This window comes from Hemitrygon akajei, chromosome 14, assembly GCF_048418815.1.
Source record: "Hemitrygon akajei chromosome 14, sHemAka1.3, whole genome shotgun sequence".
In the NCBI taxonomy this organism is placed as follows: Eukaryota; Metazoa; Chordata; class Chondrichthyes; order Myliobatiformes; family Dasyatidae; genus Hemitrygon; species Hemitrygon akajei.
Genome location: NC_133137.1, coordinates 25,558,556 through 25,577,136, shown reverse-complemented (window position 1 = coordinate 25,577,136; position 18,581 = coordinate 25,558,556). Strand labels below are relative to the sequence as shown.

Here is an 18,581-nt window from a genome sequence, read left to right as displayed (position 1 = left end):
TCCTTTGACAAGGTAATTATGAGCTTTGAATCACTGTGGTGCACAATAATAAAAGTGATCACACAACATCATTGGGAATGGAGTTTCAGCTACAGTGTGAGAATCGTGATTGTCCAAATCAGAATCTTGTGTGATTTGTGGGAAACTGGGATGTGGTAGTTTTCCCATGCACCTTCAACCCTGATTTCATTTCCAGTTGGTGCTACACAAGAAGCTTCAGGGATGTGATTCTCCTCTGGGTGGTATACACGAAGATCATGAATCAGTCTACTCAAGTAGGGAGTTGATAGTTAGAAGTTGCGAATCAACTATACAAACCACTTGACTTTGATTGCTGTATTTGATGTCAGATGTATTTGTCAGACAGACAGACATACTTCATTGATCCTGAGGGAAATTGAGTAAATTGGAAATTATACATTGTTTTGTGCTTATTTTGAAGTTTTTTAACCACCGGTATTGTCCTTTAGATCGAAACATGAAGAGATTGACTTGGTGAACGTGGAGGAATTCTATAAAGATGCTCCAACAGAAATTAGCAAGCCAACTTTAACAATGAATGATCCCCATCAGCAAACTCTATCCCGTTTGGACTGGGAACTTGAACAGCGTAAAAGGTAAGGAACAGTTTCCAGGGAAGAAATCCAGGTTTGATATCATCACAGATTTAGTTTGAAATTCATTCATCTTTCACATGCATATCAAAAATAGAGTGAAATGTGTCTTTTGTGATAACAACCAACACAATTTAAGGATGTGCTGGGGGTAGGTGGCAATTGTCAACATGCATTCCAGTGCCAACGTAGCAAGCCCACAATGCTCGACAGAACAACACAGAACACACAAGCAACAAAACAGCAACAGCAAAACAAGCCGTATTCCTCCCTTCCACACACAACCACAGACATTCTCCAACCCCAGGACAGGCCTCCAGTGGATTTGCAGACAAGTTCTCCCCGTTACCACGTGCATTTCTTCCCACAGTCCAAAGACATACCAGTTGGTAGGTTAATTGGTCATTGTAATTGTCCTGTGATTACGCTAGGATTAAACTGGGAGATTGCCGGGCAGCATGACTCAAAGAGTCGGAAGGGGCAGTTCGGCATTGTATCTCAGTCAGTAAATAAATAAATAAAACCAAACTTTATGCATATTAAGTTTCTTTAATCCATCCTTTATTGTGAATTCTATGGCATCCACCATGAAGTTATATTTATATTTGTTTTTCAGATTCATCTGGCTACCTTTATTCCCTTTATAGAGTTTTTAGTTTATTTTTGTGTTGAATGCTAATCTTACTGCCTTTTATGCCTGCTGGCATTTAGGGCAGCAATGAAGATCCTCCATCTCTGTCTGTCATTGCCCACTCAGGTGTTGAAGGATTCTTCATTGCTGTTTCTGTAACAGTTCTGTTTGTTAGCCCTGTCAGGGTTGTTAGCCCTGAGCTGACCCCCTTGAACCTGGAGAGCCAGTGGACCACTCTTAGGCTGATTTATACTTGCATGTATGGGCTACACCGTAGGCCTGATTTTCATTTCTGTGTAGGCTCTACACCGTAGCGAGCATGCATTGGTGTGTGCCAAAACACTGTTTGGTGGTGGGGTTTTTATGCCACTGTGTTGAGTTTCTTCGTGAGAGACATGGGCAAGGAAATGCATTTCAAACATTTTCACATGTTGGCAGGTAGATTTGACGATTTGGTTCGTCTATTTTGCATCGGTGAACAGACACGGTGGAGAAGAAGCAACTGGAAATGCGATGCTACCGAGCAGACCAATCACAGTTGTTGCGGTCTGCATCGCCGCGACACGTGAATTACTTTTTTGGGGAGGAGCACATCACCCTACGGCGTAGAGTACGTGGTACCTATGGCGTAGATGCGACGCACAAGTCTAAAATCAGCCTTTAGTCTGGGCTCTATCCTTTGACATGTTTGGCATGTGACCCTACCAAGAGCCAAAGCATAAAGCCCTGACTCCAGCAAATATAGCTCCCTGGGTCACTGAAGCACACAAGCCTCCAAACCCAGTGGCAAGGCTGTGGTCCTCTTGGAGGTGAATCCTAATCAGTTAGTCTTAATAGTTCCAAGTTTGTTATCTTCGCGCCCTAAGAATATCTGCCTATCTAACTGAGTTTGATTCTTGTTTATTTTTGTTTTAGGTTGGCAGAAAAATACAAAGAATCACTAGCGAATAAGGAGAAAATTATGAAGGACATTGAAATCAAAAAAGAATATTTAATCAGCCTACAGCCACGACTCAATGCTATTATGCAGGTGAGGAAAAAGCTCTTGCTGAGCTCCATACGAATCAACATTTTTAACAGTACAAGGATAACAGGATTTTTTTTTGCTGGTGAGTGATGATGTACACGTAGTTCAATCCATGTAGAGCCTCCAGTGAAATAAAATCCTGCATTCAATATGTTTGCTTAATAATAATGAGAAAAGATTGCGGTACAGATATTGTCGTCATCAGTGATTGACAGGCTCCAGCCTTCCTGAAGCTCAAGCTGCATGCTTATAACTTTGAAGTTTTAAGAATTCAGTGTTTTATTGAAATCTACGCCAGACATTTTTAAATCAAATGTTAATTCTGCCACATACATTTCTGAACAATGTACCTTAGCTACAAATGCTGTAAGTCAGGAGTTCCCGACCTGGAGTCCACAGAACCCTTGCTTATTGATATGATCCATGGTGTAAAAAAAATTTGGAAATCCCTGCTGTAAAGCAACCCTGTACCCGAGACCCTCTTCCACCTGTTTCTGGTTCCATTCTGCCCATCACCCAGATACCTCGGCATATGGGTTTCTTCTCCTTTAGTTTACCTTTCCCACCCCTTCTTCTGCTGGTTCCATCTTCCATTTATCCTTCACTTATCTGCTTCCACCTATCACTGCCCCTTCCTCCTCACCTCTACATACTGGGTATCTTCCCTCTACAATCTTGAACTGACTGCGGTGTCTCAACCCAAAATGGCAGCTGCCCCTTGACCTCCACAGATGTAGGTGGACCTGCTGTGTTCTTCCAGCAGGTTGTTTTCTAGTTGTCATGCTTATCTTCTAAAAATCACATGTTACATGTCTACCTATTTAACATTTAACTTTCCAGAAGAGGATTTTCCCCCTCTCGTCGGCATTCAAACTAGTGTTTCATATAATTGAGACTAGGCAAGTAACAAACAATGTCATCTAATTTCTCTGAAATAGTCAATTGAATAATATCATTGACTTTATTCAAAGAATGTGAAATCCACTGTTGGTAATAGAGGTAATCTCTATAAAGGATTTTGGTCAATTATGTTTGGCAGGAAACAAAACACTGTAACATTAAACATTTTTTGTGTGACTGTATTTTACTAATATCTTATATGGGCTTTGTGCTGTGTGTCTGTTGGTGCTGCGTATTGCCCCTTGGCCCCAGAGTAATGCTGTTTCATTTGGTTGTATTCAGGGATATTCATGTTTGGTTGAATGACAGTTAAATTTGAACTATGAAGTAGAATACCAAATAATGTTTGAAGTGTGTATAATGATTAAGCTAGAAACAGCAATAATACTACAGATTATTTATATATTTTGAAATATCCATTTGAGAATATTACCGTTTGCATTTGTAAAATGAGACTTTTACTATAGATTAGCACCTTGTTAAAATCTATCTCAAGCAACAAAGTACAAGATTATCAGCTCTATTTTTAATAAGACAGCAGTTGAGGTGATTTCCACCCCCCCCCCCAGATGAATTGGAGAAGATTGCAGCAGCTGGGTGGGGTTCTGAATCATCAACAATAGTGTTGTTTTATAAATTAAATGAAACTTGTGCAGAAATCCTGCAGTAACTCAGTTTTGCAGAGTAATGCTTGTGAATGCCTGGAAACCCAGGCCAAGACATTCAGCAGCTGTAATATTGTCAACCTTCCAGCAGAAGGTGGCATTGTTTTTATTCATAGCAACCACGGTGATCATTCCAGTGTTCCAGGCAGCTTTCGAATCTTGTTTGCTCGTTCTGTAGTATGATTCTGCTCCAGTGTGTGCAGATCTCCAACAGTGTGATTGCTCCTGCAAGTTGGGAGACTGACAGATTGTTTCAAGAATTGCTGGCCAGTCAATAGAGAAAATCAAAAACTAATATGTAATGATGCTAAGTCATTTTATGGGGAAACAGTACACAGGATCTCTAGGACCAAAGCAAACAGTTCTGCACAGTGATAAAGGATCAGCATGTAGGAGGGAGAATGAAAATCTGGCTGAGTGATGCCACAACAAAAACTCACTCAACGTCAACAAGACCAAGGAGGTGATTATTGGCTTCAGGAGGAAGAAATCAGAGGTCCACGAGCCGGTCCTCATCAGGAGATCGGAGTGGAGAGGGTCAGCAACTTTAAATTGTTTGGTGTTACCATTTCAGAGGATCTGTCATGTGTCCAATTAATTGCAACTAAGTGTACTTACAAAGAAACCTCGGCAGCACCTCTACTTCCTTGGAAGTTTGCAAACATTCAGCATGACATTTAAAACTTTGACAACTTCTATAGATATGTGGTGGAGAGTATATTGACTAGTTGCATCATGGCCTAGGAAGGAAACACCAATGCCCTTGAATAGAAAATCCTACAACAAGCAGTGGATGTGTCCCAATCAATCACCTGTAAAACCATCACATCTACCAGCAACATCTATAAGGAACGCTGTTGCATTCATCATTAAAGACCCCCACCACCCAGGCCGTGCTCCCTTCTCACTACTGTCATCAGGAATAAAGTGCAGGAGCCTCAGGACTCACACCACCAGGCTCAGGAACAGTTACTAGCCCTCACCTATCAGGCTCTTGAGCCAGTTTGGATAACTTCATTCAATTTCACTTGCCCCATCACTGAACTGTTCCTACAACCAATGGACTCACTTTCAAGGACTCTTCATTTCATGTTCTCGATGTTTATTGCTTATTTGTCTTTTTCCTTTTTTGTATTTGCACAGTTTGTTGTCTTTTGTACACTGGTTGTTTGCCCAATTGGTGCAGTCTTTCATTGGATCCATTATGGTTGTACTGATTTTATTGGGTTTGTAGGGTGGGCAGTGTCCACAATGATTTTTCCTACGAGTTTCTTTGTCCTAAACACCTACAGGTGAAGGTAGATTGCAACCAGACTTTCTGCTGAATTGACAGTTTGGAGTGTTTGTATTCTGGGAGAGGATGCTGCGCCAAAGCAGCCAGTAATATCTGATGTAAGGATGCTCTCTGAGATGGTGTAGAATTGCATCAGTAGATTCTGGGGAAAGGTGGAATTTTACCAAATGCCAAAAAAAAACCTCCCGCCACATCTGCCTGCATATTCCACTATTCAATAACGCTGATTCTACTTAATTCTATTTTTTCAAGTTAAGATTGCTTTTGGTCTTCATTTATCATTTATTCACAAATCAACTTTGGGAGCTGTGAGCTTTGCTAAAGAAAAGCCAACATTTATTGCCCATCCCTCATCCAGCATGTTTTTTGAGCTGAAAGGCTTGCTAAGTCGTGCAGAGGAGAGTTAATGGTCAACTGTGGTGGTCAGCAGTCAGATGTAGAGAGATAGAGAATGTCAATGAGTCAGATGGATTTTTGTCAGGATTTTCACAGTGGTGTTACCGAGATACGTAGTGGTGGTTGCAATCGATAACAGGCACAGATCTGAGATCATATCTTCTATGTAAATCACAGTGGACAACAATATTTTTCAAAAGTGTAATTTCCTCAGAATATTATTTTTATTTACAATAGACCTCTGTAAGCTGAACACAATTATAATTTCAGACTACTAGTATCGCATAAGAATTTAGAGAAACAAGAAATTATCTTTTATTGAATGTAATGCATTTAATTGCATAATGGTGCTTTGCAATAGTCAACTAAGCTAAAAATGTTTTGTTGATGATTTTCATTTGTACTCAGTGTCTGAGGCTTCTCGCTTAACAATAATCAGCCAGCATTGATGGATTCCCTGATACCATTTCTCCATGGCCACAATGTCCTGGTGAAACCTTTCATCATGCTCGTCACTGCCAGCACCAAGAAATCCAAATGACAATGTAGAAAATGAATCTCAAGTGACATGTTGCACTTCATGGTTTTGTATGCTTGAAGCATGTTGCCAACCAGCTACACATAGTTTGGTGCTCTAGTTGTCAAGAAAATTTTCAACCGTGTCCCTGAATGCCTTGCATGTGATTTTCCCCAGTCTCACTAGAAGTTCTTCAAATTGCCTGTCATTGATGACCTGATTGATCTGTGGACAAACAAAAATGCCTTCCTTAAACTTGGCATCAGTTATTCTGACTAGAATTATGGATTGAAATAACAAATATAGACGATTTCAAAAAAAATGGTGCATAATAGAGAAATATCATGGTGACTTTCAAGGTCAGCAGCCCAAAATCCGTAAGATAAACCCCAAAATTATTCAGAAAGCGAAATCTTTGTTGTCTTATGTTATTCCATTGTTCAGTTTTGAATCAACGGGAAATTGAGGCACATGTAAGATTGTCCAAACCTGCTTGAAAGTATGGTGTGTTGAATGCTCATAAAATTTATTAATTAGTTTTGTACTGTAGGCCTGAGGTTTGAATATCGATTGACAATTTATGTTACTGTCTCAATAGGCATCTTTACCAGTCCAGGAGTATCTTTCCATGCCATTTGATCAAGCTCATAAACAGTATGAAATTGCCAGACACCTGCCTCCTCCACTCTATGTGCTGTATGTACAAGCAAATTCTTACGGACAAGCTTGTGGTAAGTCAAATGTAACATCAACTTGAGTGCTGTGGCATGCCAGAAGTTCAGATTAGTGATGCATATATTCCCCATCATTGCTTCTAACATTGACTAAACATATCTCATACAAAACTTTATATAAATTGTGAGTTAAATACATGAAGCTCTCTTTTCTGGTCCTCACACATATTATTGTAAAGATTACCGACTAAATAGTACATCTTTGTATTTGTGAAAATTTTTAGTAGTATTGTAGATTTTTTTAATTTCACAGCAATGTTGAAGTTTTCCATCCTTCTATTAGTTTAGCAGAGCTCTTTGACCAGATCTTTAAGAACTTTTGCAAGCAAATAGTTTGGCATATTTGCGACCTTTTACCTCATCTCTTGAGTAATTTAAGTGTGTTATGCTGTGGATGTCATTTGTAAAGTCTCGTGTTTTGCTATTGTATTCCTTATCTGCGGATTGACTAGTGATACTACAGTTTGGGCTTTGATTTAGCTTAAAAAATTAAATATTGAATTAATTTCAGCTTTGTTGCTGATCTGTTTTCTTTTACTGACATCGTGTCTCTCTTTCATAACCCTTTTTTTTATTTGTAATCCTCTTCTGGCTGTGGTGGTGGATGCCCCATTAGCCCAGATGAACAAGGCCTCCCAGCCCTATGGGCGGGGTGAGTATTGGGACTTGAATCTTTTTAAAGCTAAGCTATGAGGTTTTTTTTGCATTTAGAACTGTGCTATTTGTAATGCATAAAAGACAGTACAAACAATGATTTAAACCAAATTGAAGATCTTTGAGCAAAAAATTTCAGAGGGCTTGACCATTTCTGACCAATTTTGGCACAGGTTTAATGGGATAGATTTCTTTTTATTTTTTTTAAACAAAGGCATTTTTTTGCATTCAACCCTAATTACCAGATATATATATTTTTTTTAATCCCGTATAGTCATACTTAAAAATTAGTAAGCTACCTTAAGTATTTGACATTTTTAATATCTCTACATGTACTTCCATGGTGTTTTATCTTAAGGGCAGTATCATTGATCTCTTATGCTTGAGTTCCATACACAATTATTTCATTTGGGAAGAAACTACCACTACTCACTGATACTGTGTCACTTTCTCAGAGTATGTCAGTATATTCATCCAAGTTTCATATACATAGACAATAGGTGCAGAAGTAGACCATTTGGCCCTTCGAGCCTGCACCGCCATTTTGAGATCATGGCTGATCAACTACTATCAATACCCGGTTCCTGCCTTGTCCCCATATCCCTTGATTCTCCTATCCATAAGATACCTATCTAGCTCCTTCTTGAAAGCATCCAGAGAATTGGCCTCCACTACCTTCCGAGGCAGTGCATTCCAGACCCCCACAACTCTCTGGGAGAAGAAGTTTTTCCTTAACTCTGTCCTAAATGACCTACCCCTTATTCTCAAACCATGCCCTCTGGTACTGGACTCTCCCAGCATCTGGAACATATTTCCTGCCTCTATCTTGTCCAATCCCTTAATAATCTTATATGTTTCAATCAGATCCCCTCTCAATCTCCTTAATTCCAGCGTGTACAAGCCCAGTCTCTCTAACCTCTCTGCGTAAGACAGTCCAGACATCCCAGGAATTAACCTCGTGAATCTACGCTGCACTTCCTCTACAGCCAGGATGTCCTTCCTTAACCCTGGAGACCAAAACTGTACACGATACTCCAGGTGTGGTCTCACCAGGGCTCTGTACAAATGCAAGAGGATTTCCTTGCTCTTGTACTCAATTCCCTTTGTAATAAAGGCCAATATAACGTTCTCACTCGGGTGTGACGTAATGCCGAGGTAAACATCGAGATAAACCAGAGTCAATGCAAACAAGGCCGCAGTAAGATTAACCATTTACTGTTCACTCTTCACATTAACGTATGGTGAAAACTGTTGATAAAACAATACAAGATTGGTACAGTGTTTGTTTCCTTCTAAATATCACATTTACATTGTGAATACTTGCAAAGGTAAAACTACAATAACTACATTGCATTAAAGTGCAGCATACAGTCAGAATCTAGCTGCTCCATTGACTGCTTTAGATACACTTCAATACAAACTATCCCGACTCTTTAACTGACAAAAACATAAACCTTATCGACCGTCGTTACTTTTAACAGAATCGGCATTAACATTTTAACTCAACATATCGATTATCTAATGACTTACAGCGTTGCTTTCACTGTGTCTTTGGTGCATAGAGAAAACCTAACCAGCGTTATGGCGGCACATGAGAGTGACCCCCACCCTTGCGTTCATCTCAAACCGGTATTTTCCCACAAGACGCGGCGAACCCGGATGTGACGTCATCGCAGCCGCGATGTATTACAGACAAATAAATTGATTTAAACAATCCTAACTTTAACTAAAAAAATGCTAACAAATCACTAAGCGAAAATATTATAAACTAAATAACTGCCATAAAGGCAGCACAGCCAACATTCCATTAGCCTTCTTCACTGCCTGCTGCACTTGCTCATTCACCTTCAGTGACTGATGAACAAGGACTCCTAGATCTCTTTGTATTACTCCCTTACCCAACTCTATACTGTTCAGATAATAATCTGCCTTCCTGTTCTTACTCCCAAAGTGGATAACCTCACACTTATTCACATTAAACGTCATCTGCCAAGTATCTGCCCACTCACCCAGCCCATCCAAGTCACCCTGAATTCTCCTAACATCCTCATCACATGTCACACTGCCACCCAGCTTAGTATCATCAGCAAATTTGCTGATGTTATTTTCAATGCCTTCATCCAAATCATTGACGTAAATTGTAAACATAGTTTAACTGAGAATATGTACTTGTTGTCCGTAGAGTGGTTCACCGAGCCTGAAGGTTAGGATGCAAACGTTTCGTCACCAGTCAAGGTGACATAATCAGTGCGCAATTGAGTGTTGTTTCCACTGAGTGCTCATCTTTATATCTGTCTGACTCGATGTTCTGATTGGTTGGCTGTCGTGCTGGCTGCTCGTCTCCGCTAAGTCCTGGCCAACTAGGTAGCTAACCCAGACCAGCGGAGATCACTCAGTATTCTGGTTGGCCAGGAGCCAGCGGAGAGCAGTGGTCAGTGCAACAGCCAACCAATCAGAACAACGAGTCGGACCAATATAACCACAAGCATTCCGCAGAAACAACACTCAGTTGCGCACTGATGATGTCACCTTGACTGGTGACGAAACGTTTGTGACCCAAGCTCCAGGCTCAGCGAACAACCCTACAAACAAGCAGCCAACTCGAGCTACCAACCTTCTCTTTCAGCACTTTCGACAATATTTTTATTGTTTTTTTAAAATAAAGAGAACATAGTGTAAAGGAGAATTGTGCAGTGCATAGCAAATGTACAATTCACATTCATGAAAGAGATGCACCCATAGTACAAACATTATCACCCACCCCTCCAGTCCCTAACTCCGAGCCATCAATGCATTGGCAAAAAGGGTTAAACAGAACCTTTATCCCCACAGAGCTGCATTGGTATAGAGAGGGTGTATTTTTCTAGTAAATAGGCTGTTGTATGATAACAAATCTGAGTCCGAAGAGTTTTACCGGAAAATGCTGGAGGTCAGGGATTTATGTACTGAATAAAGGGAGAAAGAATGGACTTTTAGTCTGGCTGGGAATTTTGAAAATATTCAAGGAAGGGTCCCCACACCTTTTGGAACTTTTATTTCCGAATTGAGGATTGAGTAGTGGATCTTCTCAAGGTGTAGACTGGACATGATGTCCCTGAGCCACTGAGTGTGGGTGGGCAGGGCAGCATCCCTCCACCTGAGCAAAACTGTGCACCTGGCCAACAGAGAGGCAAAAGACAGTGTGCGACGTTTAGTCGGACTGAGGTGCATGTCCCCCTCTCCGGAGGTGCCGATAAGGGCAATCAAAGGGTTATGTTCCAGATTGTAATTAAGTATTTGGGATAGAGTTTGGAAGACATCTTTCCAGTATTTTTCCAAACCAGGGCATGTCCAGTACATATGGATAAGGGAAGCCTCAACCCTTCTCTTTCATTTCAAATGTGTGCTTATGTTTCATGGTTATTTCTGGTAATCTGGGTACATGTGCTTATGTAACTCACACAATCTAAATTCTGATTTGACTTAATACATTAAATGAAACATGCTGATTATTATTTCCAATGTCCTGTCTTACTGCTATTGCAAAAATTAAATATAGAAAATATAAATGGAAACTATCTTAAATTATTGTACAACTGTTCTCTATGACATGGTCCAAATGTATTTTGGAGTATTTTTCTAATATGATTGATATATATGTAGATTTTAGGAAAAATAAAACTAAGTTTCAAATAAATATCTAAACCAGGGGTTCCCAAACCTTCTTTTATGCCATGGTTCAAATACCATTAAGCAAGGGGTCCATGGACCCCAGTTTAGGAACCCCTGATCTAAATAGTCTAAACAAATGGAGGGAAAATAGAACAAAATCCAAAATTAATACCTTTGAAGGTATTTAAAAGTAATTTTAAAATCTGTTGCAAATACAAAAGCTTTACTGAAATTCAACTGGGCATCCAAGATATTCATTTTCACACAATCAAAGTAAAAAAAAAAGAGATAAACACAGCTTTGATTTGGTCAAGGTTTTATTTTGTTACTTCTTTAAAAAATGGGTAGATGATCATTAACAGCAGCATTTTTGGTGTCTTTCCTAATATGCTTAATGAGGATATAAGATGGACATTTATATTTATCTTTCTTGTGACTAGACTTTTCATTATTTGTGACTATAATCTGAGCATGAATACTCTGGCTTGTTATTTGAAATAAGATGGGGGTTCCATTTGCAATTTTAATCAAGTTTGCAGAGGGTGCTGATATATATATATAATAAAATAGTGCCATGCTTGTGGAACAAAGGAGGAAATGTTCATATTTTGCACTATCTAAGGATTTATATGTTCATAGTAAAAATCTCAAATTAGTATCTTCATGAAATCACTAAAATTTAAAATGTAAATGTTTTATTTAATAGATCATTACTCTTATGCTGTAGGACGGTGCACACAAATTTAGATTTGACTGCTTTTAGAGACTTACAATAAATATGCATTTATTATTAAACAAGGTCAACATAAGCACAAATGTAAATCATGTGCATTGAGTATGTCCGGCTTTACCATTCGTTTAGCATTCCAGTAAATTGTAATCATCATATGCTGACATATCCAGTACACTGTCTTTTATTATTTTCTAGCATCCCCCTTTTTGTTACTGCGTTTTCTCTACACTTCCTTAAATTTACCTTTTTGGCACCTGGGCATTCCTAGCAAGACCAGAATGTTTTATTGCCCATCCCTAGTTACTCCTGTGAAGGTGAGCCCCCACCAAAAATAGCTGCAGTTCTTCTAGTGAACTTCCACGGTGTTATGGGGGAGAAAATTCTAAGATTTTGCATGATGCTGAACGTATGGAAATCTGTTTCTAAGTCAGAATGCTAGGTGATCTGGAGGTAACGGTGTTCCCAAGCAGCAGCTGCTTTTATCGTTGGCCACAGAGATTGCACTTTTGCGAGGTGCTGTCTGAATAGCCTGGGCAAGTAACGGTAGATGGAATATGCTTCAGTCTCTTCTAATGGTAGTGAAGAGAGCTTGATTGTTTAGCATGGGTGATGGGGGTGCCAATCAATCAGGCTGCTTTGTCCTGGATGGTGCTTTGCTTGGGGGGGGGGGGGCGGGGAGAGGGGTGGCAATCGAATGTGCTTGGACTATGTAGTTGCACGTGGTCATTGTTTTTCACTTCCATGGCGGAAAGTTTACCTAACACTTACCAGCCCAGGCCTGGGTGTTGTCTAGGACTTGCTGCATGCAAACATGGATCTTTCATTTGCCAGGAGCTGTGAGTGAAACTGAATGTTGTCTGTTATTAGCAAACTTCACTGTCTCTGACCTTACAATGAGATGAAGATGATAGATGCAACAATAGGAAAATAACTAGGCCTAGAACCCCTATAGTGATGCCCTTTGGGGGTTCTTTATTGACTGCCAACACCACCACTATCATTCTTTGCAAAGTGTAGCTCTGGTCATTGGAATGCTTTACCTTGATGTCCATTGACTTCATCTTAGTTAGGATGCCTTGATGCCTAACTCTGTTAAATGCTGCCTTGATGTCAACGACAGTCCATGTTACCTTACCTCAAGAATTTAGCAGTCTGTTCTATGCTTGGCCAAGACTGAGATCTGTAGCTGGCTGGTCTTGGTAAAATGCAGACCAAATATCAGTGAACAGGTTATTTACCAGTATTGTTGATGATACCTTCTATCGCTCTTAATTGCAACTCACACAAAACTACATATAAGTCTTAGAAAAATATTGTATTTTTGGAATTAGAATTTATCACCCTACATACAACCCCTGTTTATATATTGCATTTGCTTTTCACTGTAAAACAATTTATTCTGAATTTAGTTTTACTGCCATTTAATTGAGAAATCTAATTTTAATATCTGTGTAGTATCCGTTTCAAACTTGATTTTGAAATGTTCAAGAAATTATAAAATACAATCCATAAATATGGGGTAATTATATAATATTTGGTATTATCCAAAGATTTGTTGGGCTGAAGCCACTTTAGTTGTACTGATTTAAATTAGTGGATGACCTAATGTAGTAGTTTCCTTGAGCTGAGTACAAAAATTGATGGAAAAACTCAAGTCAGACAGGACCTCTGCAGAGAGAAAGAGAAAGCAACACAGTCTTTACGTTTCAGATCCATGACTTTTGACTTTCACCAGAAGTGATGAAAAGTCAGCAATGTGAAGCGTTGACTCATTTTTGCAGATACTTCAAGACCTGTTGCACGTTTCAGACCCCTCTCCTTTTACATCAGACTGTTAGTATCTGCAGTGGTCTCTTCTTATCTCTTGTATTTGCATTCTGTGATGCGAAGGGGAAAGAAGCAAAAGAAAGCTCATGTCACCTCCATCATTTAGTAAGGTCCTATCTGATCTTTATCCTCAACCCCATTTTCCTGCAACCCCATTTCCCTAGATTCCAAGGGAAAGGCAAAACATTTCACTTGACCATACAATGAGTGTAATTTAATATAGAGACAGCATGTACTGTTGTTCCAGCCAAAAGAACAATAAAATTAACAGGACTGTGGGGCAGGTGACCTGAAATTTGAAGCATGCCAATTTAGCCATAACACGAAATTTGACTGGCTAAAGAAGTGTACTGTCATGTTATTCCATCATCAGTGTGGGCTCTGATCAGTCATGATCAATTTGAATTGTGCAACCACTTTGGTGGGGAGCGGGTTGTGTGGATGGGATAAGGTTAGTGCTTGGTGTACTCCTGTTTCTGCTTTCCTTGCATTAATTAAAAGCTTGCCATAGTATTGCTCTATCGTTCATTTGTTATGTGCTGTATCTTTCCATGACCATGATTGTTCTTGGCACATTTTTGTACAGAAATAGTTTGCCATTGCCTTCTTCCTGGCAGTGTCTTTACAAGACGGGTGACCACAACTATTATCAATACTCTTCAGAGGTTGTCTGCCTGGCGTCAGTGTTTGCACAACCAGAACTTGGGATATGCACCAGCTGCTCATAAAACCATCCACCACCTGCTCCCTTGGCTTCTCATGACCCAGATCGGGGGCTAAGCAGGTGCTACACCTTGCCCAAGAGTGAACTGCTGGCTAGTGGAGGGAAGGAGCGCATTATTCCTCCTTTGGTAGAGATGTATCTACACCCACCACCATAACTGTAAAATAAATGTTAAAATAGACATTTATGTTGTCTTTCTGCTTGATTATAAATGGTATCGATAGTTTGAATAACTATCCATGAGGCTATTGGATAGGCAACAATAAAAATCAAAGCAATAATGATCAATTTACTTGCTATCAGGTATGATAATACTAAGTATGTTAATAATACCTCCAGATTCCAAGCTGAATATTTGTAGAATTATTTTAATCCTCAATATATTAAAAGCAGATATGATAGCAAGCACTTTGTGCAGTTTCCTGATACAATACTGTGAATAATTATTAACTTCTGTGTGTGTAAAATGCTGCCTCACGAAAAAGATGAGCCATATTTTCTGCTAATGAACTATTGTTATGATGGCTTTTATAACACAACTTGTTTAAATATCTAAATTTTCCATGTGTATCCACAGCTAAATAGATCAAATTTTTCTTTTGCCAGACAAAAACCTTACAGTAGCAATTGATGGGGACGTGGAAGAAGCCAAGGCACTTGCAAGACCACCAGAAGATTCCCAAGGTAATAACTAATCTTATTTATTGAGACTTGAGAATTTCACATCTAAATTGATGTTTGCTTTGATTAGCATGCAAATGTTTTTAATTTGCTTGTTAAGCCATGCGCACCTGTGAGGCCCCTGGTGTCACTCACAGTTGGATCTCATGGCTTGTATTGAATGGAATTGACTCTATTACTTACAACCTTCATATACATAAGCAGTAAAAATATTTACGTCTTCGTCTAAATGTGCAATATGCAATTATAGTAATTTATAATAAATATTATGTACAACAGGATAGTCAATATAACATAGAAATACAGTTGTGTCAGCATGAATTAATCAGTCTGATGGCCTGGCTTTTATGGGCAATATCGTTTCTCAGATGGTAGCAGCTGGAATAGTTTGTGGTTGGGGTGACTCGGGTCTCCATTGATCCTTTAGGCCCTTTTTACACACCTGTCTTTTTAAATGTCCTGAATACTGGGACGTTCACATCTATAGATGCACTGGGCTGTCCGCACAACTCTCTGCAGAGCACTGTGATTGAGGGAAGTACAGACCCCCATACCAGGCAGTGATGCAGCCATTCAGCATGCTCTCACTCATGCCCCTATAGAAAATCCTTAGAATTTGTGGGGCCATACCAAACTTCTTCAACGATCTGAGTTGAAAGAGGCGCTGTTGTGCCATTTTCACCACACAGCCAATATGTACAGACCACGTGAGATCCTTAGTGATGTTTATGCCGAGGAACTTAAAGCTGTTCACCCTCTCAACCCAGATCTATTGACGTCTATAGGAGTTAGCCTGTCTCCATTCCTCCTGCAGTCCACAATCAGCTCCTTTGTTTTTTGAGAGTTGAGGGAGAGGTTGTTTTCTTGACACCACTGTGTCAGAGTGATGACAACTTCTCTGTAGGCTGCCTCATTATTATTTGAAATTAAGCCAATCAGTGTACTGTCATCAGCAAATTTAATTAGCAGAATGGAGCTGTGGGTGGCGACACAGTCACGGGTATACAGAGAGTAAAGGAGAGGGCTTAGTACACAGTGTTTTGTTGGAAATGAAGAACTGGCTTCAGGTTAAAGTGGTAGAGGATTATCAACAGCTGTTTACTTCCATATCACTATCCTTTGTTTCATCTAAACAATGTGTGATTGTCAGTTCTTGTTAAGTTTCTTAATTTATTTGCCTTTGCTTCGCAGATGATGAAAGTGACTCAGATGCAGAAGAGGAGCAGACAACAACTGTAAGTAACAGTAATTTCTGCAGAAGTCGATCTACTCTGGCTGGCATTGTTGCATCCCTAAACAAAATCAGGAATAGTGCTCTTTTGACCAGCGATCACTAAACCAGCCAGTGCTTTGAAGTTTTGCAATCTTCCATGATTGTTCTTGGCAAATCTTTCTGCAGAAGTGGTTTACCATTGCCTTCTGGGCAGTGTCTGGACGAGACAAGTGACCCCAACCTGCATCAATACTCTTCAAAGATTCTCTGCCTGGCGTCAGTGGTCCCATAACCAGAATTTGTGATGTGTACCAGTTGTTCATAGGACCATCCACCACCTGCTCCCATGGGTTCTCGTGACCCTGATCAGGGTCTGATCTGAACTACTTAATCTGAAGCCAGTTCTTCATTTCCAATAAAACAAGCCACAATGAGATCTGACTGTGAGTGATACCTGGGGGCTAAGCAGGTGCTACACTTTGCCGAAAGGTGGCCTACAGGCTAGTGGAGAGGTGTGTCTTACCCCTCCTTAGGTAGCGATGTATCTCTACTCCATCACCCTGTGTTGCTCTTTGTAAGCCATGCTTGACAACCTAGTGTATACAAAGCAAGGTTGAGGTGCTAGATATAGCTTGTCAGTGGTTGCTTTTAAGGGGGTCTTTTTTTTCAGAGAAGGTGAATTGCAAAGAATACAGTTTGAGTACTTGAAGCAAAAAGTATCAGAATTTCTGTATTCTACAACCCCTTTAGGAAAAGATTTTAGATTAGTTTGTTACCACGTAAATGAAAATGGGTCAGGCAGCCAGCAAAGACTTTGATGATATGTGTGAGTTGGTGCATGATAATATCATGGACCAGCATTTTGAGTGCTGAATGCTAGGAAAGCTGGAGAATGGGAGGCCAAAGACACAGGTAACGTTTTATTGATACAGAGAATGAGGGTGTCAATAAATAAATCTTGAAGTTAATTAGAAGCTATATGTTGACAGGTTCATCATGGAGTCAAATGAGTTGGTATCTATTTCTTGACCTGTAACTAATTATGGTTTCTAGTTCACTTTTAATCTCTAAGCATGCATCTGCAATTATATAATTTAGAAACAAAAACTCCTGTTAACATAGGAGGAAAGGTTCATTAAGGATACTTTTTGTTGAGCTGGTTCTTTGCTAACATTGTCATGGAGCATAGATTATTTTAATATGCTATATTAAGAAGAAAGCAGTCAAATTTCCACTGAGGTTGGGTGGGGCTACAACCAGAGGTCATGGGTTAAGAGTGAAAGGTGAAACGTTTAAGGGGAAATTGAGGGGAAACTTCTTCACTCAGAGGGTTGTGAGAGTGTGGAATGAGCTGCCAATGCAAATGGTACACGCAAGTTCAGTTTCAACACTTGAGAAGTTTGGATAGGTACATGGATGGTAGGGGTATGGATCGCTTTGGTCCCATTGCAGGCTGATGCAAGTGAGCAGTTTAAATGGTTTGGCATGGACTAGATGGGCCAAAGGGCCTGTTGCTGTGCTGTATTTTTCTCTGATTCTAAATAGGTATTTCTGAAAAGTGTTAGATTTTGCATACTGTGAAAAATAAATAAGCATGTTTTATTTTGGTCTTGTATCTTCATTAAAGTAGGAACTAGAAGCTGATGAAAGGAAGAGAGCTGCACTTTTGAAGTAATCTATAATCTGTAATTGTCACCATTTTCATTGCCTTGAGCAAAACACTTAAAGCAGTAATTGATTATTTTTGCAAAAGTGTACGTGAAGATGTTTACATATGTACCCTTTAAACAGTTTTGTATGATACTGTTTACTGCTTCAACCTTTACCAAACAGAAAAAACTCACAATGCTGCCGATCAATCCCACGGTCTCCTGTAGTGCTGAACAGGAAAGGGAGATGCTTCTTGAACTGTATCTTAGTGAGTGAGTGAATATAATGATTCATGGTAGATGCTCACCATGGTAACCACTTTACATAGGATATTGCAGAATTATTCAGTCAAAGGTAGACTTTTTATATGAGTTTAATGCCTTGGATGCTCTTTGGTCAGTGAAATGCTAGACTTTACAACAAATGCATTCCATGATTTGGTCCTTCCAACAACATGAATATTAATTACTTTTTCCCAGAATGGACAATATCACTGAAAGCACATTTGCAATGATTTTTTTAATGGTTGCGTTGGTTCCTGATTACACTTACCATCTTAAGGAGAAGGTGGCCTTGTGATGGACGGCATTTGGAGAGTGGTTCAGCTGAAGTATACCAGGTATCCCACATGTCTTCAATTTTTTTGCACCAGCGGTCAGAGCCAGAACAG

General features: G+C 39.6%; 1 protein-coding gene across 2 annotated transcripts in view; it reads left to right on the top strand.

The window, feature by feature from the left end:
* thoc5 (THO complex 5) overlaps positions 1-18,581 on the top strand; it is a 54,844-nt gene that overhangs the window by 11,160 nt on the left and 25,103 nt on the right. The window contains exons 5-10 of one of the 2 annotated variants that reach the window (XM_073065717.1): positions 471-617; positions 2,161-2,275; positions 6,643-6,775; positions 7,395-7,430; positions 14,974-15,051; positions 16,240-16,283. In XM_073065717.1, coding sequence (XP_072921818.1) covers positions 471-617; positions 2,161-2,275; positions 6,643-6,775; positions 7,395-7,430; positions 14,974-15,051; positions 16,240-16,283 — 553 coding nt within the window. The remainder of the gene's footprint in view (positions 1-470; positions 618-2,160; positions 2,276-6,642; positions 6,776-7,394; positions 7,431-14,973; positions 15,052-16,239; positions 16,284-18,581) is intronic. The other variant, XM_073065718.1, reaches the window with a different exon arrangement.